Source organism: Cheilinus undulatus, linkage group 4 (assembly GCF_018320785.1).
Source record: "Cheilinus undulatus linkage group 4, ASM1832078v1, whole genome shotgun sequence".
Taxonomy (NCBI): Eukaryota; Metazoa; Chordata; class Actinopteri; order Labriformes; family Labridae; genus Cheilinus; species Cheilinus undulatus.
In genome coordinates this window covers 6,539,315-6,564,334 of record NC_054868.1, presented here as the reverse complement: position 1 = coordinate 6,564,334, position 25,020 = coordinate 6,539,315, and the positions used below count along the sequence as shown (strand labels likewise).

At 39.4% G+C, this 25,020-nt stretch overlaps 1 protein-coding gene across 1 annotated transcript; it reads right to left on the bottom strand.

The window, feature by feature from the left end:
* Positions 1–17,034: 17,034 nt before the first annotated feature.
* Positions 17,035–24,979, bottom strand: LOC121508522. Its single transcript, XM_041785443.1, has 6 exons — positions 24,929–24,979; positions 23,944–24,114; positions 23,280–23,387; positions 20,889–21,558; positions 19,117–19,241; positions 17,035–17,112 (listed from the first exon to the last, which is right to left on the bottom strand). Exons 1-6 carry the CDS (start codon positions 24,977–24,979, stop codon positions 17,110–17,112), a joined length of 1,128 nt encoding a protein of 375 aa, XP_041641377.1. The 3' UTR covers positions 17,035–17,109.
* Between the last annotated feature and the right edge of the window lie 41 nt (positions 24,980–25,020).

Sequence of the window (25,020 nt, the reverse complement as noted above, 5' to 3'; positions counted from 1 at the left end):
GATTTTAACCCTGCTCTACCCCTGTATGACATTTTTTATAAGTAGGCAAAGCCTAGTGTGAGGAAACAACTGTCCTTTTTTATGCCTTTGTAGGTCTGAATGCATGTTTGCATGGGGGAGTTAGTCTGCTCATGTCAGTAGAAGGGATTCTGTGTGTCTGAATAATGTGATAGTTGAACATGTTTCAGTCCCAGTGTTTCTTTGCAACGTTATTTGGTGTAGAACCGAGAAAAGTTGTTACTGTGGATGCAGTGCAGTTGCAGTGGTAGATATAAACAGACCATCTCCTGTAAAAGACAGTCAATCATATGGAGTCACAATAGGACTTCTCCAGCCTTCCAAAAAAAGGACTCAGAACACTGGCATCTACACATAAGCCATAGCTAACTCAGTTATATCAAAAGTGATTTCTAACTGGCTAATGGCAACTTTAAAATACTCGTTATTATATTACTAATCACTAATAACAGTGATCTGAAAACTGTAACATAGTGCCTCTCAGTCCTGGTCCCTGGGACCCTTTTTCGCTTCTTTTTCATTGATTTATTTGATTAATTGGATTTACAACAAACTGATCATTTGGTTCAGATGTAATGAAGAAGACAAGCATCTAAACATGCAGGGTGGGATGTCTTCAGGGCCAGAGTTGAAAACCACTGCTTCATCAAAATGACTCTAACGGTAGTGGCCTAACTGCACAATGTTGCCCTCAGGCAACGAACCAAAAAACTCATTTTTTGTAACTAAAAAATATCATAATATGTCTATTAACAATAAAAGATACTTCCTAACATATTGATGCACATGCACATATTTTTATTTATGAAGTTATTTCAATGTAATCATGTGAAATAACAGTATTTAAATTGCCGATCTCTGGCGCCGCATCCTATGCCGTTTTGGCTCCAAAAAGTGATGCTGCCCCCTATTAAAAAATATCACAACCACTGCTAACCCTTTTATTCTTGCTAACAATTAGTTCTTGTGGTATTATATTTAAAAAAGAGTTGTGCACCAATACCAGCGATCAGGGAGAGAGTCTGAGTCCAATATGTCCCTGCGGGAATTTTCCAGATGATAATGATCTGTTTTGGTGTCAGGACATTGCCGAAGGTTTCGGACTTTTTAATGTTTCACATTATGGACCCACCATTTCACACACACAGGCTTGCTTTTGTGCCGTGGTTATTATCCGTCTGCCAAGTTTTATAACCAGATTTGGATTGATTCACCATTGAAACCTACTTCGCTTTAATGTCATGCCAGCAGAGCAGATTTAAATTGACCCGAACTGCTAAAGAAACTGAGCGAGAGAGGAAGGAAAACAGAGGGAGAGAGAGAGGGAGGACTGAAGCTTTTCCAGGGGGGAGGATCAGGACGGACTGTTTTCAAATTAGCCAGAGAAAAGAGCCAATGACGGCAGGTGTCAGCGGGGTCAAATCTGTGTGTGAGGGAGCGGGGATAAGAGCTAAGCAGTAACATGCAGCCATTTGATCTCAGTAAACTCTTAATTGGGATGATGAGTTTTTCTCACAGCTCCCGTTTTCCACCTTTAAAGCTTTTTCTAAAGTATTTATCTGATAGCAGCTCATCTCTGCTCTTTAAAGGATGAGGAAATAGGATTTTCATCCAACCTGCTGGACTGACTGCTTTACATAAAAATATATAAAGATATGTCTCAAATTAAGGTTCAAGCTCCTTTTAACACAAATCTAGCCAGTCTGTAGTCCTGCTGGGGTGTTATGAAGCCCAGGTCAGTCTGGTGTCTCTCATCTTCCTCTTGACATTTCTCCAGAGGTTTTCTACGGGATTTAGGTCAGACCAGTTGGCCTGCCAGTCAAAGACAGCAATACCATGGTGAGGAAACCAGTTTATGTAGTTCTGGCTTCACCGTGGGCAAGTGAAAAGGAGATCAGTATCTCCATAAAGTTGAGATAAAAGCACGAAGGGCTCTAAAACCTCCTGGTATATGGCTGACAGCGTAGACTCTGGACTTGATAAAGACCAGAGGACCAACAGCAGATGATGACATGGACCCCCAGACCCTCACAACTGTGCAGACTGGAAACACTGGACTTCAATATCTAAAGGATTCTGGGCCTCTCTGATCCTCCCCCAGACTCTGAGACTCTGGAATCTGATTTCCAGATGAAATTGAAACTCGACTGTTTTCTGAAACAGGACTTTGACCACTGAGCCCGCAACAGTCCAGCTCTTTTTTTGTCTTAGTCCAAGAGATGCTAATGACGTTGATGGTTCAGTAGCGGCTCCACACTGATGCCATGTTCATACGACGTTTTGCTTCGTTTTCTGTTTTCGTTTCCAAAAAGTTCCACGTTCCACGGCAACCTTTTCAAAACGATCTCCATTCACTGGAGACTGCGGGAAACACCAAAAACGATGTAGTATACATGCCAGGCCAGTAGATGGCGGTGTGATTTTCGTGCCTGCACCAGATTCCGACTTGACCCATACGCTGTCGAAAGGGGTATGGGTCGAGTGAGAATCCGGTGCAGACACAAAATACGTCTCCGCTGATCCAAGTGATGGTGAGGTAAATCAACACTTTGTTGGAGAAGTACAGTTAAATTCAAAAGAGTGAGGAGCACGAACAGTACATTGGTGTCGGCCATCTTTGTTTTGGGCTTCCCGTCTGCGCAGGTGTTATAAGCCTAGTCGCGCGTGGATATTTACTGCAGCCGCAGTGCGCATGTTCGTTTTCAGAAAGTGCTGTTAACCCTGTTTACACAGAGACGGAGACAAGGATGTTGGAAAAACTTCCACCCTGGAGCCTGTTTCCATAAAGTTCTGTTTTCAGGCACCAAAACACCATTGCCGTGTAAACGGACAGCCAAAACACTACAAAACTTTTACGCTTTCACACGAAAATGTCATGTGAATGGGGCATAAGAATACCACACTTGTAGTCCCTTTCCTGGACCTGTCTGTGTGGTGGCTCTTGATCCACCGACTTCAGCCTCAGTCTGAACCTTGTGAAACTCCCATAAGTTCCTGAATCTGCTCTGTCTGACAATCCTCTGAAGGCTGAGCTCATCCCTGTTGCTTGTGCTCCTTTCAGCAGTGATCTGCTGGGGCTTACCCTCTTCATGGAGGGTGTCTCCTGGACGAGAGTAAGTCAGCAGTCTTCTCCATGATTGTGGTTGTGTGCACCGAACCAGAGTGAGAACGAAGGCTGAGGAAACCTTTTGCAAATTAGACCATAACGTTCTAATATTTTGAGGAAGTGACTTCAAGATTTCTGTGAGCTGTAATCATCAAGATTACATCTTGAAATGTTTCACTTTCTTTGAGATGGATTCTGAGGATTCTGAAGTAAATCACAAGAAAAAATGAACTTTTTTATTAGATTCTGACTTTTGCATGAACCTGTTCATCATGGGGAAAATGTTGTAGATGCAGATTTCTCCTTGTGGTTTCTCTTAATCACAAATTTATCGAAGTAACTGGCTGGGCTTCTCTGAAAAGTCAGAAATTAATCAAGCATAACATTCAACCACTAAAACTCATTTTTCTGTTCAGGAATGCAAGTAAATAACTATCATTTGACACTTTCCTATTGAAGCTTTCCCAGATGGAGGTATCATACAAATCCATCTTGCGTGTCAGGTTACTCTCTACTTGTATTGCATTACGTAGCAGAGCTGCTTCTGGCAACATGACGGCGGTGTAGACATCAGGCCAGTGAGCCAATTTCCTGTCCCATATTGTGTCTGTGTTCTGTGATACATAAATTTGGATCATAAATTGATTCAATAAATTAATGTAATGTAATCACTGTGCTTGTTTATCTGGAAACTCACCTGTTTTTTTGTCTATTTCCTTCTGTGGCGGATTTGCCTCTAGTAATATGGCGGCAATGCAAGAAGAAAACAACAAAGAAGATGGTCAGTTCAAGTGACTTCCGGTATTAGTAGACAAGATATGGCGACGCTCGTCCGACTTCCGTTGTGAATTTGAGGTCCTCGGCTGCATCCAGGTCCCTCTCAAAAATCTCGGCACACAATGAATCACTCAATAAATTTGTTGCAAACAATTTTAATTCCAGATAGTTAAGCATTTTATTGCTTCATTGTTGCAGCATAGTTCTGTCTTTCACATTTATTATAGTCAATCAGAGCACATATGACACTGTAGGTGTGCACCAAAAACAATGACCTGTCTTTTTAAAGGAAACTGGCACATGAACGACTCTCCTGAAGTGTTTAAGTCTTCTGGAGAGTCGGTCTGAGTTGGCCTGATTGTTCCCTGACCAGGATAAGTGTATCAGCTTGAAGCTTTGCAGACAGACCCACCTAATATCAGACATGAAACCTGGACAATTCATCTGCTTTCTGAGGTCAGCATAAGCTGGGAGTGATATTTTAAATAAAACAATAACTTAGTATCTTATTTACTTGTTAGCATTTGTATCCTGGAGGTTGTTGAATGCTTGGAGCAAGTTTTTAAATTGATCTAATAGTTTATGAAATATTGTGCATACTACAGTGGTCAGGTAGGGCCTCACTGGTTTTTTTAAGGGGGAGTGATGACAGCTTAATAAGTCAGTGCTGTGCAGGGGGTCAGAACACAAACGAATCATGCAGAGCTTGATCCAAAAATAACATGTTTGAGTCCTGACACGTACTGACTGTACTGTATGTGACAGATCAACACGCACACTACAGAGTTGCTCGTGTTCCGTCCAGAGCCTCTGACTCGTTTGACTTACTACATTTGGCTTGATATGGGGAAAAATCCCCCATCAGCCTCCCCAATGAGGCCCGATCAGCACCATTTGTCTTCATGACTTCCCTCGTAGTTCCTCTCTGTTTTCACCTCTCCTCTGTGTTTTCATTGGCTTCCACGTCAGTTTTCATTTGACCTTTGGGACCTGCTCCAGGACTTTATTTTTGCGTCATTAGGGTTATAAGTTTTATCAAAGTATCGGTTCTGCCTCAGATATTTCACAATAACAGAGCTGGTGGATTGTAATCTTCACTATTGCCTAACGGAAGGGCTTCACCACTCAATGCAATACAGCAAGGGCCTCAAAGTTCAGACTCTATGGGGTACTGAAACCAGTCATTTGGAAAGATGTGTTTTTATTGGCCACCTTCAGCCCCCAGGGAGGTTATATTAAAAAAAATATTTCTGCAGTTTCATCTGAAGTTTGAAACTTGTGCAGTTAAGGAGAATATCTCTAGTCTGACGTTCCTGCACCATAACCCTGAGGTTCGTATTGTTGGAGAAATTACAGCAATATGAAATGAAAATGTTGGATTCTAGCTGCTCAAAAGTTCTGGGTCTTCTTTGCCAGATTTTCTTTTTCCTGATGCTCCAAATGTTTTCTATTGGTGAATGTCTGGACTGCAGGCAGGCCAGTTCAGGACCTGGACTCTGTGAAGCCATGCTGTTGTGATGGATGTGGTATGTGGTTTAGCATTGTCTTCTCTGAAAGATACGTTGTCTGGATGGGAGCAAATGTTGCTCTAAAACCTCGCTCTACTTTCCAGGAGTGTAGGCTGTCCACGCCATAGGCACTAATGCAGGGGTGTCAGTCTGAGGGTGCTTTCACACTAGGGGCTCGGTCCCGGATCCGAGTGCACTTGAGCCCAAAGTCTGGTTCGTTTTGGTAGTGTGAATGCATATGAACCGCACCCAGGCACCAGGCCCGGGCCCACTAGGGGAGGCGGTCTCGGGTGCGGTTCAAGTGACTCTGGCACAGTTCAGATGAGATGTGAATGCAACCACGCTCGGATACGGGACAGAGCATCAAATCAGCTTTACGACGTTATCATAAAAGATAAACTTCTTTCCACGGTGCGGCAGTTTGTTGACATTTTTCCTCAATAAAGGGCGGAAGTCATCAGAATCCAGCCAATAAACAGTCTGTTGTGACTCACCTTAAAGATGAACACAAGTTTGAGTCAGTGAGAGGAGATGCAAAGGCAATGAAAGTCTCCTGTCACCTTAAAAAACCGCTGTACCTGCGCAGTGCGAGCCTATTTTATCCTCTGAGCTGTAGTAGATGTGCAGATACGAAGAGCAAAGTTGCTGGCATCTTACCGGCGCGCCATAAATGATTTTGCCATTTAAAAAGTTAAAAACTAAAGTTTAAAGGCTCACAATCTGTGAAAAATAAATGTATTAGTTCAAAAAGGTCAAAACATGAAATTGAAATTGAAAAATTATGTTTTTAAAGGCAAATCTATTAGAAAGAAAGTCAAAATCGTGAGTTTTAAAGGTCAAAATATGAAATAAAATTTGTAATCATGAAATTAAAAGTCAAAATATGATTCGAAATTTTAAATTGTGAGTGTAAAAGGTAGAGGTGTCTTCAACTAAGGATTTTCATAGTCGAATCTGATTCTTCAGATTTTGCCTGTAGTCGACTAATAGTCAAACAGCGTTTCCGCTAGACTTTTTTGTCCCCAGTCAAAATGACCGGCAGTCCTCAAGAATTCCGGCCATTTAGAATAACTACGACATTTGCTTTAACATTATTTTGCTGCATTAACAGCAGCAAAACGCATAAATCTGATATTCTGAAATGACTGCACACAGACTTTCTCTTATTATTCTTTGTGTAAGTGGTTTAAAGTATCAAAATGAAAGCTGCGTGCTTTTCCTTACACACGCAGTCAGTTACACAATATACACCCACGTTAAATTCATAAACAACAACAGTTAGCTTCACATTAGCACCGTTAGCCTGTTAGCACATTGGCCGCTACCACAACTTAGCAGCTCACAACAGCCAAACACCATCCTACACCGACAACAACGAAGCATCCAAACATAACTCCCCAGTGCTCTAACTGGACACTGCGTTAGAACTCTACATTTCAAATGAAAAATGAGTCTTACCATCAGTTGCTAATATCAGTCCTCATGATGATATAACTGTAACCTCTGCTAAAGCTGGAAATCCAACCATCCTGGTTTATTTGGACTAGTCCCGAAAAGACAAAAGCTCCACAGCAGATAGTCCGGTCCAGTCTTCCTCTCATTAACGGCTTATCCAAGACTGCTTCTGCTAATTAGCCAGGACATCCCTAGCATTAACGACCATCTACGTTGAAGAGAGACAGAGCCTTCGTTATGAGCTCCAAGCAGTCCATGCCATTCTGCACGATGTGATTCTGTGTTGACTACAATCCAACTTTAGCTGAGGATTGGTCATAGGTAGTTTATCGAAGTCCACTACAACTCTGCTCGGCGTAGGCTTCTTTCTCTCTGCTGCTGCATCGGTGCTTACGACGCTCAGCTATACAGTTCCCTTTGTTTCAGCCTCTTCATTACCCACAGTGATGACAAAATCCCTCCATACCGCTGATGATATTAAGCCTTTGGTTAACCAGGAAAACCTCACTTAGACTAAAATTCTGCTTTAGGAGAAAGCTCTGGTCAAATTGTCCCTGCAGAGTCTCCAGCAATACTGAGCACATGCAGAGAGATAGATTTGCTTTGACGTCATCATGCATACATAATTAGCCATGTGCTTGCCGTCTGAGGAAATAAACAACCCCAGCACCGCAGGACAGTAGATGTAGTAAGATAAGTCAACTTTTAGTTTATATTAACACAGTCTCGCAACATATCTTCTAGGTTACACAAAATATAATATGCAAGTGTTCAGTATTTACTTATCTGGTCATTTGCACGTTTTCTGCCGTTTTGACTGGTTATATTTTTATCTGACAGACTTCCGCCCTTTTACCGGCCAAGAACCAGCAAATGCTGGCTAACGGAAACTCAGGCTTAGCAGCCCCATGTAGTCAGAATGGTACAATCTTGGTTACATAACAACATTCAACTATGAGGTTCATAGTCGAATCAGACTCCTCCGAATCAAATCGTTGAATCGCCAACTATTCCAGGTCACCCCTAGTAAAAGGGGGATTATGAAGTCAAAGTTTGGAGTTGAAAATATGAGGTAAAATACAAAATGATTAGTTTAAAAGGTCAAAACATCACGTAAAATTTAGAATTGTGAATCTTAAAGCTCTAATATTATATGAGAAGTCAGAATTATGAGTTAAAATGCTCAAAGTATGAAATTAAAAGTCAAAATCCTAAGTTTGAGTTATAATCGTGAAATGCTAAATTAATCATTTGAAATTAAAACACAGCTTAATTTCATTTTCCACATCCCTGACTTCTTATCTTAATATTTTTACTTCTTACTTTTTTAGATTTTGTGACTTTACAAGGAAATCTTAAATCATCAGGATACGTTCACATTTTTGTACTTGAGGAAATCTGCAGACCTCAGACTGATGGGCCAGTTAGAACAGAAATATGAGATCATCTTGTGGGCCAGATTTAACTGTTCCGAGGGCCGGATTTGGCCCCAGGGCCTTGAGTTTGACACCTGTGCCATAAAGGAAATCTCAGTCAGTGTGATCGTGTCAAAGATGAGACCCGGTTTTGGATGCAAAACAGTGAAAAGACGCTCATGTTCTGTTGAAATAAAACAAGTAAATACTTAGATTTGGGGAGGTGAAGGTTAGGGGAAACACTGGATACAGCTACATCTGTAATAATCTTTGATAAGCCACAAATATGTCTGATCAATAACAGCTCTGACCTTTCCAAAGCTGTCTCTGTTAGCGTGCCAGCTTTTATGTAACACCCTGGTGTTATCCAGGATCAGAGCCGGGATGTATTTCCTGCTGAGCTCTTATAAAAACCATCTTGCTCCTCTTGTTTTTACGTTCTCTTGTTCATGGTGAGTGTTCCACTTTTCCATCTGAGTTATGTTGCAGCGATGACTTTTCACTTTCCCCTCCAGGAAACCTCCATAGAACCTCAGGCCAGGCGGGGATAAAGAACATTCCTCTGGGTCGAATAAGGGAGTTATTTTTGAAATTCAATGATGGAGAAAAGTGATGATAGGTTTAAGGGAAATGGTGGATCTCGCCAAGAAGTTTCCAACCTGTGTGTAATCTGTGGATGACCCTGAACTAACGCCAGCATCTGTCTTTGTCTCGCCAAGTCTCTCGGTGGGGTCGTGTTTCTCCATCACTCTTACTTCATTACGATGAAGACCGCTAAGAATAGAACTGTTTCGGTCCTTTTTCCTGCTTTCTACCGCCCTCATCATGACCCAATCACCACACAATCTCTCATCCCTTGGTCTCTGTTTATTCTGCTGTTTCACTCCTCTCTCTCTCCGTGACTCTACGTCTCTCACCCGTATTGCACATGCCCCTGGAGTCTGCAGAAGAATGTGGTGTGTCATTAGCAATAATTTGGTTGGAATTTTTCAGTGATTTCTCTGCGGACAGGCCAGCAAAGTGTCTCTACTCTGACTGAGAGTCTGAAGCTCCAAACACAGATCTTTCACTCTGAAATAATGTGAAAAGTTCATCCTGATTTAAAGATTAGCAGTGTGCTTCTGTTAAATAATGTTAGAGGACATGTTGCTGTGAGTTCAAAAGAAAATACTATAGATAAATAGATCAGTTATAGAGTTCTGTCGTCACTTTTCCAACGCCTTCACACACAGGCAGGGGGGCTGCTGCTAGAAACAGACACACATTCAAGGCATTTATTATGAATAGGGTTGTTCTGATTCCGATACCATTATGGGAAATACGTCCGATACTGCTTAAAATGCAGGTATTGGTATCAGCGAGTACACAAGTTTATTCACCATCTTTCCTTACACTTTTAGAGACTGAAGTCTTAGACCTGAACTACACATCACATAGCAGTATTGACATTAATAATGGATGAAATTAATTAGCATATTGGATATCAGCAAAAATCCAATATGGTGCATGCCTACAGATAAAGCCATGCAGCAGCAGAGAACACCCATTGGGGGGCAAGTAGTGATTTCTGCATAAAGGGAGTCTACCAAAGAGGCCATGTTTTTCTCAAGCATTCAAACTGTGAAAATGTAAACTTTCTTCATTGTGAAGCTACTTTCTGTGTCCTGAAAGTAGTGAAAGTGTTTGGGATTTTTTAAGTTTATAAAAAAACTTACAGAGAAATGGCAGCAGGCTGGAATTCACCTCTTTGGGTGCTAGGGCTGAACAATTTGGGAAAATAATCTAATTGCAATTTTTTTTTTTTACCCAATATTGCAATTGCAATTTAATATGAATTATTTCTTAAGTCCCTCATCTCATGTATTTTCCAACAAAAACAAGTAATAATCCATTCTATACTATAGCCAACATAATTTTGAATAGATTAAACTGGGGCTGAACAATTGTGAAAAATATGTAATTGTGATGATTTTGACTCATTTTGCAAACTGGATATGAACTGCTGTATAAAAGAATGATAATTTTTATGAAATTCTCATATTTAAGATTAAAAAAAGGATTTTTTTTGTGTACACTATTCCTTAAATATGCCACTAGAATGATTGCATGATATGTCATGTATAACAGCTCTGTTGCAAAAAAAAAAAAAAAACAACTGGTATTTTGACACAAATTTCAGGTTAAAGAAATATTGCATCTTCTGCAATTTGAAAATTGCAGCAGGCCATATTACCATTTAAACTAATTTGCGATTAATTGCCTAGCCCTATTGGGTAAAGAAACTTGAACCTTGAATTTAAAAAGCCCAGGTTTACATTAGAATCATACAACACTTGTGTAAACCAGGGGTTCCCACACTTTAAGCCCATGACCCCCAAATTAATGGCATCCGAATTCAGGGACCCTCACCTTCCTTTGAGTGGGATGAAGTGCACAATGGGGCCCAAAGCACCATGTACAAAACTTGATCCTGGATCCTGGATCCTGGTTTTAATGTTGGATCCAATATGCAGAACTGGACACAGAGAAGCAGTTAAAGTGATTTACTTGAGGGGAAACAGGCAATGGAGGGAGAGGGGAATCCAAGGGTGTGAGGGCTCCAGACGTGAGGCGAAGAGGGGAGAGACTGTGAGTGAATCTGGAGTGAGAGTGAGGCTAGCACTGACGACTCGTGGAGGCACTGGAAAAAACGGAGGAGAAGGCGATATGTCTCAGGTAACACACGTAGTAGCAAATGTGGAAATCATCTGGTGCTGGAGAAGGCGCAGAGCAGAGCTTAAGGGCAGGGTGGTGATTGCAGTAATGAGTGACAGGCGTGCAGGAGCCAGGACAGTCAGGCTGTTTTCTAATTCGCCTACTATACAAGCAGTGTGTACTGATCAAGTGGCAACCTCCAGTCCTTAAAAATGAAGCCAATGCGGAAGTGCAAAAAATTGCTATACCGCGACTGTCCACTTGAGGCTGGCTGCAGGAAAACCGGAAGTTCCGTCTGCACACATGTTAAATAGCCGGTTTTGACACTAGAAATAAACTGGTTTATAGCCTGGTTCAAAACACCAAACGTGTCTCATTAGCTAGTGTCTTATTGTGCTCCCACTGTACGGGGGGTGAATTTTTTTGTACCACGATTGTTAGGGTTATATTTAGGATAAACCTCACTTCACGGGGATTGGCGCGTCTCATTTGATTGACAGATAGCTCGGCAGGCAGAGGCTCCGTTCCTGTCAACCGGAATGCTAGCTAGCAGGCTGACAGGAAGTCGCGCTTAGTGGGCTTTTTTCGTCTTTTTGCATTGAGCCAGTTCTTCACACTGGCGTCTCCAACGTCTCACCATTGATTCACTGATGCCAAGGGTACGTGCAGCAGCTCTATTTCTTTCTTTGACAGCCAGATCAACTGCCTTTAACTTAAAAGCTGCATCATATGCATTTCTTCGTGTGTTTTCCATAATGAGGGTTTGTGCATGAAAACTTCCTTTGCGCAAACTGTCTCGCTCTTGTAATGTCTGTCTTGCTCTCATTCTGTCTCTCGTACTGCATTTGGTTCCACTTTCGCTTTCGTTGTTCAAGCGAACTGCCTGTCTCACTCTTTTCCGGCCTCCAGCATTTCCTGCTGGAGCCCACCTCTTAAAGGTGGGGGACGTGGACCGGCCATAGAGCCCATAGAGTTTAAAGGTGGGGGACCGTAACCTGTAAAATCCATAGATTTAGGAGGTCCTCTAGTGGCCGTTAGCTGTAACTAATCTATGTAAAAATCCATAGATTAGCCGCATCGTTGTATAGGCTGCAGGGTTCAAAGCATGGGAAAAAAGTAGCGGCTTATAGTCCGGAAATTACGGTACTTTTATTATTTATTTTGTAGTATGGAATGTTAGAAAAGGCTTGATCAAGTGATATTACTCTGAGAACAAGTCAGCAACAGTAGGTACGAGAAAAACTGACCCATTTATTATTAACCAATGGGTTACATAAATTTTGATCTTAAACATAAGCACATTCTACAATTAAATAGAATAAATCAAAAATAAATTAGACAAGCCTGTCTATACTGTGTTTCTTTCTGTGAGCGTGAATGTGTGGCGACAGGGTGTGAAAAGCAGAAATGCTTATCTTCTTAAAAAAGAATCTCCACATCACGCTCGGACTGCAGAAAGTGGAGATGGAGTTGTTCCCACCATATACTGGCAGTAAAAAATAACTGAGATGAACTTCATTTGTTATTTTGCACTTTAAAAGTATGATTTGTTTTTATTGGATTTATTGAGGTCATTTTTCAGGCTTGTCTAATTTATTTTTGATGTATTCTATTCAATTGTAGAATATGCTTATGTTTAAGGTCAAAATTTATGTAACCCGTTGGTTAAAAATAAGCTCCAGGTTCAATCAAGCGTTTAAACCTGACATTACTCACCACTGACAGGGGCTCGTCGTCGATCTTCTCTGTTATAGCTAATGCCTTTTTGCCGTCCCGTGGGAGTTTATCATGCTTTCCAAATGTTCCGGACAGCGTCGGTTGTTTGAAGGAGCCAGAGCCTTGTTGTTTCTTCGTTGTCTTGTGAAAATCCTCATGCTGTTTTTGGTGATGCTTCTTCAAATGCCTGATGAGGTTGATTGTATTAAACTTCCCCGGTTCTTTGCCACCACGGGGAACTTGTGCATGACAAGTTTTGCACTCAGCTACAATGTCTTTATCTGACTTTAACAAAAAATACTGCGACACGGCCGACATCACTCCTACTCCTTGCTGCTGTGTTAGCGGTTAGCACTGGTTAGCACTCAAACACACTGTTGTTGTGATCACTTGGGCTCTGCATGCTGGATGCTGCTGGAGCGGAGTCTGGAATGGACTGCTTGTATCGAAGTGCTTAAATCGGAGATTTTAGATGTAATCTGATATAATCTGATAGTCGTTTTTTTTGCTGATATCGGACCGATATCCAATACTAATATCGGATCGGGACACCTCTAGTCAGCTGACCTCATTCTTTGGGCACATAATGTTGCTGAACCTAGACCTGACCAACTGCAGCAACCGCAGATCATAGCACTGCCCCCACAGGCTTGTACAGTAGGCACTGGGCATGATGGGTGCATCACTTCACCTGCCTCTCTTCTTGCCCTGATGCGCCCATCACTCTGGAACAGGGTAAATCTGGACTCATCAGACCACATGACCTTCTTCCTTTCTTCCAGAGTCCAATCTTTATGCTCCCTAGCAAACTGAAACCTTTTTGCATGCCAATGATTTGACCCTTCTTAAACAGACTAACATCTTTTCCACGACCACAGGATGTGTCTTTTGACATGGTTGCTGAAGAAATGAGAAGTTACTCATTGCATCAGCTGGGGTTAAATAACTTGTTGCCAGCTGAAAGATAATCGCCCATGCAGTAATTATCCAATAGGAGGCTCATACTTATTTGCCTAGTTAAATACAGGTGGCGACTTTTTTTTTTTTGGCCAGGCAGTGTATTTTAATGTAAGAGGTCATTTTTCTGATCTGATATTTTGGCATTTAAGAAATGTTTGTCATTTTGACTCATTACATAATGAATACTAAAGAAAAAATAGTGTTAAAAAGGTGTTTTAGTGTGCATTCACATTTAAAGTTTACCACAAACAAAAACAAGCAGACTGAAATCTTCTTAAAAATAATCAATAAATTTAGCAAAAAGCCATCAGAGCCGTAAATAACAATTTATAGCATAAAAGTGAGCAAATTGGGTTAAGGAAGGTATTTGGCTACTGATTTTCAGAGATTTTGAATGTAACCCTTATTTTGTAAGCTTAGAAACACAGAAAATAAACCATGCAAACAGAACAAAGTCCAAACATCCTTTAAAGCAACAACAGTGAAATAAAGCAGGTAAACATTGAGGAGTGGAGTTTTTACTGGTGTCAGCCTACAACATTCAGTGGTTTAACCGACACATGATGAGTCTGCTGACTTCTTTTTCATACTAACAAAAACGACGCTGCCCTCGTCTTCTCTCACTTCTCATTATTGTTTAGCTATAAAACCGCAGTCCTGTTGGTGAAAAGCCCGTAAAGTTTCATTTTAAAGAAGATTGGAACACCAGACAGTTTTCACAATCTATGATTTTCTAAATTTATAAAATGACAACTGCTTATCTCAGAAGGAGAGTTACAATAGTTGATAACACGGACATGGGCACTTTGTCAGTGTTCATCTAGAAACGATCCATACTTTTGATTTGCTTTAAAAGATTTATCAGGGGTTGTTAAAGAACATTAACCTGCTTGGTCTGTTCTGAGGTTGTCAAAATAGTATTTGAACATATTAAGTAAATAATCAAGATAAAACACTTAAACAGTTTATGTAATGGTCTTTTGGTAAGAAAAGCATGCTTTGAAGACAGTGGAGATGGTTGTAGACTTTAAGAAGGACACTGCTGCCCATACCCCTGCCCATATAACCCTCTGTGACTCCCCAGTTTCCACTCTGGACTTTTTCCTCTTCCTGGGGACCCTCATGACCCAGAACCTGGGAGCTCAACATCAGCTCCCTCATCAAAAAAGCCCAACAGAGGATGTACTTCCTGCAGCTGAATAAATGTAACCTGCCAAAGATGATGATGGTGCACTTCTACAACGCCATCATCAAGTTCAGCTTATCTTACGCTCTGCAGAGAGGGTGACTGGCTGCAGTCCAACATCTCTCACTGACCTACACCTCTAGGACTCTAAGGCGTGCAGGTAAATTTGCAGCCAACCCCTCTCATGCAGACATGGACTTGTTAAGGCTCTCTTCTCTGAAAGGAGGCTGAGGTCCATCAGGACCAAAACCTCTGCAGTCAGCCTCATGAGCAGTACTCCAGCCCTCTCTCCACAGACTCTCACTGACACCAGACTTTATCTATACAGTTTACAACTACACACTGTATGTGTTGGACTCATTTAGAAAAAAAATGCTCTACAACCTGCTCACCAGTAAACCTGCACATCTGAGCACATCTTCTGCATATCAGTAAATACTTTAATGATGTTGATATTGTATGGAATATTTTGTTACACTACCGTATTTTTCTTATAATAATCTATTTTAGTTTTTGCCTCTCAGTATATGTATTGGCCTCTTAATATCTTATTCTTCCTCTATGATATCTACTTTGCACCAAACTCCAAGTCAGATTCCTTGTATGTGAAAATGTACGTGGCAATAAAACCCAGCTGAGAGTAAGACAGAATCATCATATTTTCTCATCTATGTTTTAGGTATGTAGATGTTTTGTGTAGAGTCACTGTTATCCCTACATTTACTTGGAAGGCTCTTTTATAAAATGTACCATGCTATGATATGTTTATGATTGAACTGTCTCTTAATTTGCTTTTCTTCCTCTTTCTTATTGCTTTGTTTTTAAACCACATATCAGTTAATGAGGCTCTATAAATGACGGGTTGAGTATATGCTAAAGTGCTTTGCTAATGTTGTTAACAGGTATTATTTCTTACATGAAGAAGACTACTTTTTGTATTTTCTAATGCACCTTCCAGGCTTCCGTAGAAAAGATTACGTGATTAGACAAAAGCAATATGGAGGTGAAACTCAACATCAGACATTACAAGAACAAAATTTGATGGATCACTGAAAGGACCTTATAAAACTTCTCATCAGCAGTTCTAACTTTATATTTAGGTTTTTTTTTAAGCTGACAGGTGATTAAAATAATAGACAAGTCATAAAAGATATTACCTGTGCATAGAGTGGTTAAATATCCAGATATGTACTTTGGTTTCTAGCGATTACAGTTTTCCTGATTGTTTTTCTTTTCCTAAAGATTTGAGCACCAGAACCCAGAGAATAATATCACATATGTTTGACAGTCTTACTAGCTTCCTTGGGTCTGTAGCGTTCATCTGCGTCTCCTTGCAGCTCCTCAGTGTTAACATAAATCTGTTCATCTGACTCCATCACAGCAGCTCCGTTAGCCTGCAAACATTACTGCTGTCCCTCTGTATGAACCGTCCAAATGTCTTTATGCCTTCATATCTGCCTGATGAACGCACAGTGAAGCACAAAAACAGGGTTACACTGAAGTTTCTGTTCCTTATATTCCATTCAGTGTTCCTATTTGGGAGAGTGTCAGTAATATATTCACAAATTTAGCCTTGAATTTATTACTTTTTAAAATAATTGCCAAATTTCATACTTGTGATAGGCTCTCATGCAATCATTCTTTTAAATAAAATATTTTGTCAATTTTGGGGGTTTTATTGTTTAAATGTGTGGTATACCAAAGGGGAAAGAGAAGCTAATCAACACATTACAGAAAAACGTTAAGTATTTTTGTTTATCTTCAAAATGTATGAAAAAATAGTATATACAAAAATAATTTGTGTGAAAAAAAAAAAAAAAAAAGAAAACAAAAAAAAAAAAAAAAAAAAAAAATTAACCAGTTATTGGACAGCTTGTTCCTCCAATGAGCACATAAATGCAAAAAAAAAAAAAAAAAAAAGGGTTTTATATTTAAAAAATGTGTTTTTTCCTAAAAAAAATTTGGATTCAGTTTTCAGTTTTTAATTAACAAATTGATGATATGGTAAATATATACTTTAAGATTCTAGAAATGTTCCTATTTTTCCCTGATTTAATATTTCCATATGTGTTCATTATTTTTCCACATTCACTTTCTTTTTTTTTTTTTTTTTTTTTTTGACTCAATGATTCCAAACTTCTTCTTCATGTTTGGATAAATAAAATCCAGGTTTTTTATTGTACTACTTCTTACCCAGCACTGCCCCCTGCTGGTCAAAGGGCTGACACTGAGAGGCCTCCTCTGTTCTCTGGAAATGCGACAGCTCTTTTTTTTTCACTGCAATAAACAGAATACAGACTTCATTCACATTTATTAAGGAAGTAAGCATTATGTCTTTTAAACTGGACACTGAATATCTATTTCTGATAAGGCAGAGCAGGTTTATAGAGCACTATTCAAACACAGAACACTTCATAGAGCTTAACAGAGTTCTGAATAAAACCTTTTGAACATTAGAGAACTTCAAAGACAGCACAAAGACATTCAGCAAAAAATAACACAAAAATTGTAAAATTGTCAGAGCTCTATGGAGCATCATATTCATCATTAGTGCGCATAAAATATGAAGCACCCCATATGGACAAAAGTATTCAGTCACCTGATCATTACACCAACTGGGACTGTAACTACATTGTATTCAAATACATTTACTTTAATATGAAGTTGACCCTCTTTCTTCAGCTCTAACAGCCTCCACTCTTCCGTTGAAGGCTTTCCAAAAGATTTTGAAGCGTTTCTGTGGGAATCTATGCCCATTCATTCAGCAGAGCATTTATGGTCAGGCACTGATGTTGGACCAAAAGGCCTGGTGCACAACCTCTGTTCCAGTTCATCCCAGAGGTGCTTGACAGGGTTAAGGTCAGGGCTCAGTGTGGGCCAGTCAAGTTCTTCCACACCAAACTCATCAAACCATGTGTTCATAGTCCTAGATTTGTGCACTGGGGCACAGTCATGTAAGAACACAGTTGGAAGCATAGCATTGTCTAAAACGTTTTGAAGCATTAAGATTGGCCCTCACTAGAGACAGGGACGCCCCAATCCAAGTGTGCGTAGCTTGTATCATATTCAAAAGGACTCGAGGCTGTAATGGCTGCCAAGGTGCTGCAACTAAGTACCAATCAATGTGATATTTTAGGGGTTTTTTTTTACTTTTTTAGATTTGCAAAAAAAAATTCTACTTTGTCATTATGGGGTACTGAGTGTAGATTAATGAGACAAAAAAATTAAATGATTGTAGCATCAGGCTGCAACATAACAAAATTGAAAAAGTTGAGGGGGTCTGAATACTTTCTGAATACTCTGTATAAAATGATATCAATATTGATATATAAAAATATCTGCAAATCAGATATTTTAAAAAATCCAATACTGTGCATCCCTATGAGCCCACAAATCCATTAAAGGACTTTAATCAAAAGCTGCAAATTCCTGCATTAAAAAGTGAACACAGCAGTGGTTCACAACATTTACCTTTAACTGAATAAATCATCTTTTACCAAAAATCTGAGACCTTAATGAACATATTCATTTATCACACATATACACAACACTGCAGTCTAATGATGCTTTTATTAAATCTGTGCAAAGGACAGAACATGTGTGCGAAGAAGAAGAAGATGATGAAGGGAATACAATACAGGCAATGCAATCTTTTCCAGATGTTGCGCTCTCTTGGATTGCACTGCTGTACTAATTGCTTGCATGTTTTGTTTTCACTATATTACTGTTAGATATATCACTGTTACAGTCTTCTATCTTAAGTTAAGCTCATCCAGGTAACATAAAATATTCCATATTTGCGTCTAATTAATTTTAAACATGTATGTGTGATTTCAGCCCGTCATTTTCAATCTTCTAAATATGCTTGTATTGGAAGTTTTTTTTGTATTATTTTATGATATTATTAAAAAGTGACAACAAATTTGGTCCTATAGTACAGTCAGTCTCTTCAAATATAATTCACCTGCCCTAAATTAGATACATATTACATTAAATACATTCATTCACATTCAATGTTTAATTTTCCAGTATGGAAAATAGAAAAAGTCCAGTCTGTAGTATTAAATATAGAAAATGCACTTCAAACAGGGCTGTTTTACCTTCAGCAATTTCAATTATAGCATTCTAACTGACTTACTGCATGAATTCAGTAAATTTATTAGAGACAAGTACTCCAACAGATGTTACTAAACTTTCACATTCAAATTATTAGAATGCATAATCCAGCATTACAGGTGTAGGTCGATAGATTGGAGGTTTTGGCCCCTGGGGGGTGTTCACCTGAGAGCAACTCCTCAGCCAACTGAAACACCTGACAGCAAGCAGCAGGGCTCCAGCACCGAGGAGGATCTTAACCAGGCTGACGCCCCAACCTCCGCCTTTTTTCCTGTCTTTATCATCAAAACCTGGAGAGAGAATTCAAAAACACAAATATCAAATCTAGTACATCTGTCATTAATTTCAGTAAATTTATGAGCAAATTTGTGGTTTTAATGTCTCGGATTCTTTGATATTTTTATCCTCCCCTTTAATATGAGAGTAAATAGGGATGTAATAATATTTTGCAATATAGTTAAACATTAATAAGGAAAATCAGGACAATTTAAATCAATATGACTCTAAAGCACTTAGCTATAATCCTCCCTTCTTATTTACACCAGTTGCTGGAGAATAGAGGCACAGAAATAAAGCAGAAGCAAGAAAAGATATTGAGGAGTCCCGTAGCTGAACTGGCTTGCCTGCAGTCCAGACCAATAGAAAACATTAGGAGCATCAAAAAATAAAAGATCAGACAAAGAAGACAACATCCAGGTTATGGGTTTACAACATTCCTGTCCCAAAACTCCAGCAACTGGTGTCTTTACTTCCAAGATGTTTGCAGACTGTTGTTTAAAGAAGAGGGAATGCCATAAAATAGTAACTTTAGCCCTGTCCCAACTTTTTTGAGATGGGTTGCTGCCGTCAAATGCAAAATGAGCCAGTATTTTTCATGAAATGGTAAAGTGTTTGTTTTCACATCTGATATGTTGTCTATGTTCTGATGTCAATAAAATGTGTTTATGAGGTTTGCTAATCATTGCATTCTGATTTTATTCACACTTTACACAGCACCCCAACTTTTTGGGGATTGGGGTTGTAAATTCTGCCTCTACAAGGCTTTGAATTAAAACAAAAGAAGGCAGGAGGAGACACACTACTGCCCACCCTCATGGCTCGCAGGTGATATATTTATTAAAGCCGGGTCTGATTATTTTTTCATCTTTTCCATTGGTTACTGTGTTAGATCAGGTGATCACAGAGCCAAAAATCCCTTATTTAGTCGGCAAGAGAACTACAACCTGGGAGACCATTTATTTCCAGCAAGATACTGACCCGCAGGCTTTCAGCAAAAGCTGCCCAGAAATGGTTTAAAGACAACAAGGGGAATGTTCTGGAGTGGCAGAGTCAAAACCCAGACCTCAGTTCAACAGAGAATTTGTGGCTGGACTTGAAAAGGGTTGTTCACGCCTGATCCCTGAGTAATTTTGCAAAGGAGTAAAAATGCAATGTCCAGATGTGCAAGCCTGACTGAGACCTATCACACATACTCAGTGCTGTGATTGCAGCCAAAGGTGATCTACTAAATACTGACTTGAAGGAGGTGAATATTTATGCAGTCACTTATTTTACATTACACATTTTCATTTAATTGACATTACTTTGTAGAAATCTGTTTTCACTTTGATATTAAAGATTTTTTTTTTGTTGTTGAAAAACCCAAATTATATTGACCATGACTGATTAATAAAATCAATAAAAGGGTCAAACGCCCAAGGCGGTGAAAACTTGTTATAGGTGCTGTACATATTGTAGCTTTAATAAAAGCTCAGTGGCCTTCACTGTGCCGTATCTCCTGACTGTGTTCGCTTCTTCCTTACAGGCCTCTTCGCTAACACTGGGCTTTAGATAAAAGTAAAAAGGCTTGAAGAATGGAACAGTTAGAAACACGTCAGTCCAATAAGGTCAGCATGTCCTAAAATGAGAGATACAAATATAAACAAATGCTGACTCACCTTTAGCATTATAAGGCCTCTCCAGACCAGAGGGGAGATTATGTTGCCACACATCTCTTGGTTTCTTTCTTTCTTTAGGCCTCCTGTAGTCATGCTGCACATCACTATAGTTAAAGTTATAGACATCACTATAGTTGTGCTTGTAGTCATCACTATAGTTATAGTTAGTCATAGTTCCACTGTGGTGGGACATTACATTGACGTTGCGCTGCACCTTCTTTCCGTGGCTGAATGGCTTGTCAAAAAACTTCTGGTTGAAGGTTTCTTGAAAAAATTCATTAAAGCCAGAGAAGGTGTCAAACATATCAAACATTTCCTCGCCTTCGTCGTGTATCTCATATTCATCACACCACAACACCACGGGAATATCTTGATAGAAGCCCATCTGGGTAAGAAAAGAGCTGAGATCTACATGTGGGCTCTGCAGAGCTTGGATCAGTTCAGAGCTGACTTCATAGGTGTCATCAGGGCTGAAGCTCCCGGAGCCAGCGCTGTCATGCTTGGTGACGTAGATCGACTCCACCACCCTGCTCTTCACCTGGTAACTGATGATGACACGGTCCGTGTTGAAATCGCCATCGAAGCCATAGTTTTGCGTCACATATGTCGGGAGGTCATTAGATGCTGGGTAGGTTTCTGGGTTCAAGTTGCCAACTTCATAGTATGCAATCTGAAAAGGGTATGAAAGAAATCAAAGAGAAAGTGAGAAAACATTTCTGACAAAAATCGAGTCAAACAAACTCCTGATTCTTTATTACTGTTTTGCAAAACAACAGCAGAGGATCTGGAGGTGATCCTTGAGGTACTCCACATTACACCTGTCATGAAACCATAATTTTAAAGTCCACATCAAACATTAGTAGTACCTGTTTGGATACCAAGGCAACAAAATAGAGCCCCTAGGCGCCATTACCATTGGATAAGTTCTAGTTAAAGCCTCTTAACTCCTGCACACAATAACAATTGCTGCAACAATGATACTAACATGTTGTGAAATTTTGACAGTGTGCAGGCAGATGCATTCCACTTCAACATATCTTTCTAATGAAGCACATGTAGTTTTTTAAAAGCTTTTATACTTTGACTATTACAATAATTGTATTGTTTTAAATGTGTATCAAAACATCATACCTCAGTTTAGGGTCTTGGTTCAGAACAGATTCAGTTCAATTGGAATAAAAACAACAAGAAAAAAAATTTCCTAGTTTCCCTCATTTGTTAATTGGCAGTAGTGACAGTTACAGTTTATTCCATTGTATGTTCTTTAAAACTATCAGTGATAGCTGGTGCAGCCTGAACTGTAGTGAACATTTACAAAAAAAAGCGAAACAAAAAGGATGCATAATAACAAGAAACTGAAATAAATAATATCTCCTGGTTTGAAATTATAAAATTAATGCAACAGAAAAGGAAAAAAAATACAGCCTCCTGGAGCACTGGATCAGATTAATGCTTTATAAAGAGTACAGTCCTGTACTTGATAAAGAGCAGTGGGTTTAGAGGTAATTTGTGCTATATCATCGCTCATGTGAGCAGGTCACGTAAGCCATGGAGTGGTTCATGTAAAAATGGGGAAGGATGTTGTGGGGAGGCTTGACTACTTTTGATAAACAAATGAAACTAGGCTCTCTTCTACCATTAATCCACATGCACTGCATCCTAAAAGTATTCAGACCTCCTTCATTTTTAACAATCATGTTATGTTGCAGCCTGATGCTACAATAGTCTAAAGTAATTTCTTGCATTAATCTGCACTCACTATTCCATCATTACAGCTGAAAACTGAATTTTAGAATTTTTTTTTTCTTTTTTGCAAATTTATTAGAAATTTAAACTGAAATATCACACTGACATCAGTATTCAGACTCTTTACAACAATACTTAAAATATATATCAGGTTCCTTTCATTTCTCTGAAACTCTGCTGAGATGTTTCTACACCTTAATTGGAGTCCACCTGTGGTAAATTAAACTGATGAGGCATTATAGATGCTATAGAAGGCCTCACCGCTGACAATGCATATCAGAGCAAAAACCAAGCCATGAGGTCAAAGGAACTGCCTAAAGAGATCAGAGACAGGATTGTTGACAGGCACAGCTCTGGGGAAGGCTTTAAAGATATCTGTATCACTGAGGGTGCACAGTAGCCTCCATAATTCTCAAATGCATAAAATTCTCCATCATAAAGTCAGACTCAACAGAGTAGGCTTATCCTCTTATCTCTCTTCATGGTTCGCTCCTCAGGAAGGTAAAGTCTTTCACAAACTCCAGTGGGGTCTTATTTACAAGGATGGATGCTATGTGGGGCATAACATGACTGAGCTCATCTTTAACTGTTACAGTGCCCCATAATAAAAGAAAGAAAAAACAAACAAATCCACACTTCACAAACCTTTTTCTTGCGCTTTCTGGGCCGCTCCAGCGCAGGCAGAAGTTCCTCAACATTGCCGAACAGGTGGAAGCCAAAACAGCCTCTTTCTGGGTGACAGTCTGACACCAGCTGAGGAAACAGAATCTGGTCACTTCACAGATCAGATGTACAGACTTCTTTCTTGTATTTACAATCAATAAAAATAACACATCATGCCAGATATCTCTGGAAAGCTATGATTCTTGTGATTCCAACCATGCAAAACTCCCTCCATATCTAAAACAGTATGCAATTAAGAAGTAAATGAGTATCTGGGGATTTTTCCTTCAACTAACCAAACACTTTTACATCCCAAAGATCCACAGATTGCCTCACATCTATAAATACTAAATTATAAACTTTTTTGATTCACGGAGCTCAAGATGTATGAAACTTCATGTAGATGACACAGAATTTCATAATACAAGCACCTCTGGCACTTGGCTCAATAATAAACTCTATAGAGTATATGAGGCTGGATCCTGTTGCTTGAAAATGGCGTTAATGGAAACTAAATCCAAAGAATTTAAAATTAAGAATCAAATTCAGAGCCACATAAAAATTGGACCCTGGCTCTTTCCTCTGTTTATTAAGACAGAGACAACAGTGAGAAAACCAATATGTCTATTACAAACAAATATCTTACCTTCATTACAACAACACATTTAACAAGCTCACAGGTCACACAGTCTTTGGCAAACCAGAACAGGAGCTGAAGGCCATGACGGGGAAAAGGACGGCCGAACTTTGACTTCACCAGATCATCTAAAGACCAGAGCAGCCTCTGGACCATGATGGGTCTGAAGTGGTACACCAACTGTGTAAGAAAACATAATAACTGAGTGTGCAGGCAGGAATTTTCACTGTAAATCACACATAAACAGTAAATCTGGCCAGAAAACTGCATTTGAAAGCACAAATAAACATCAAACACTTATAAAGTCTCATCTATTCATTATTATTATTTTCCTAAAACGACAATGAAAAAAAGAAAAAGTTCCAGCCTGTCTTTCAACTCTCGCATCCCTGTTTCTTGCTCTATCCACTGTCCTTTCTCTACTCCTCCATTTTTACGAGGAAAGAGGGGAGAGAAAAGAGAGAACAGAGATGATCAATGGTTTTTGTCAAAACTTAATGAGACATTTTCTTTCTAATTGTAATCGATTTTGATAAATATTGTCTTTTCTCTCTAGCTATTCAATGTTTTTAAAGTATTAATTCATCTTAAATTAACCTATAAATTATATGCTGCCATGTCACTTTTAGAAAGGAGAGTTAACCACCACTTGTTTCTCCGGGTTAGATAAAAGTAAGAAAACTGTCTTTATTTTATGGGTCTCCCTTTTCTTCCTGTATTATACGTTGTGTTGTATTGTCATTACTTGTAAACCTGAACCTTGTCTAGACTCGTTCAGTCACATAATGTATTCATGACAGGTTATTGTGCTTACCAAGTTTTTATTCTTAAATAGAGCCTTAAAAAGCATACAATTTTGAGCTTATCGATTTAAGTATAATTTAGAAATTATAAGAGAAATCGAATTTAATAAATAAATACAATCAAAGGCCACCAGCAAAACAACAACTGCTCAAAATGAAATAAAATGTAGAAAAGTATACCGCTTGTTTACCTTTGTGGCTGAAAGAATTGGCTTTTCCGCGTTTTGACCAGCCGCCCACATGCGTGCCCAAATACGTGCTCGTTCACGTCCTTACGTAAGGC

What these genes read in the sequence shown, in the direction of transcription:
- LOC121508522 (XM_041785443.1), bottom strand. Translation starts at nt 24,979, where the DNA reads ATGTGGGCGGCTGGTCAAAACGCGGAAAAGCCAATTCTTTCAGCCACA. An exon ending in AATGTGTTGTTGTAATGAAG is followed by an intron (nt 23,388 to 23,943) that starts GTAAGATATTTG and finishes CTGTTTCCTCAG; the next exon opens with CTGGTGTCAGACTGTCACCC. An exon ending in GAGGCCTTATAATGCTAAAG is followed by an intron (nt 19,242 to 20,888) that starts GTGAGTCAGCAT and finishes TTCTCTCTCCAG; the next exon opens with GTTTTGATGATAAAGACAGG.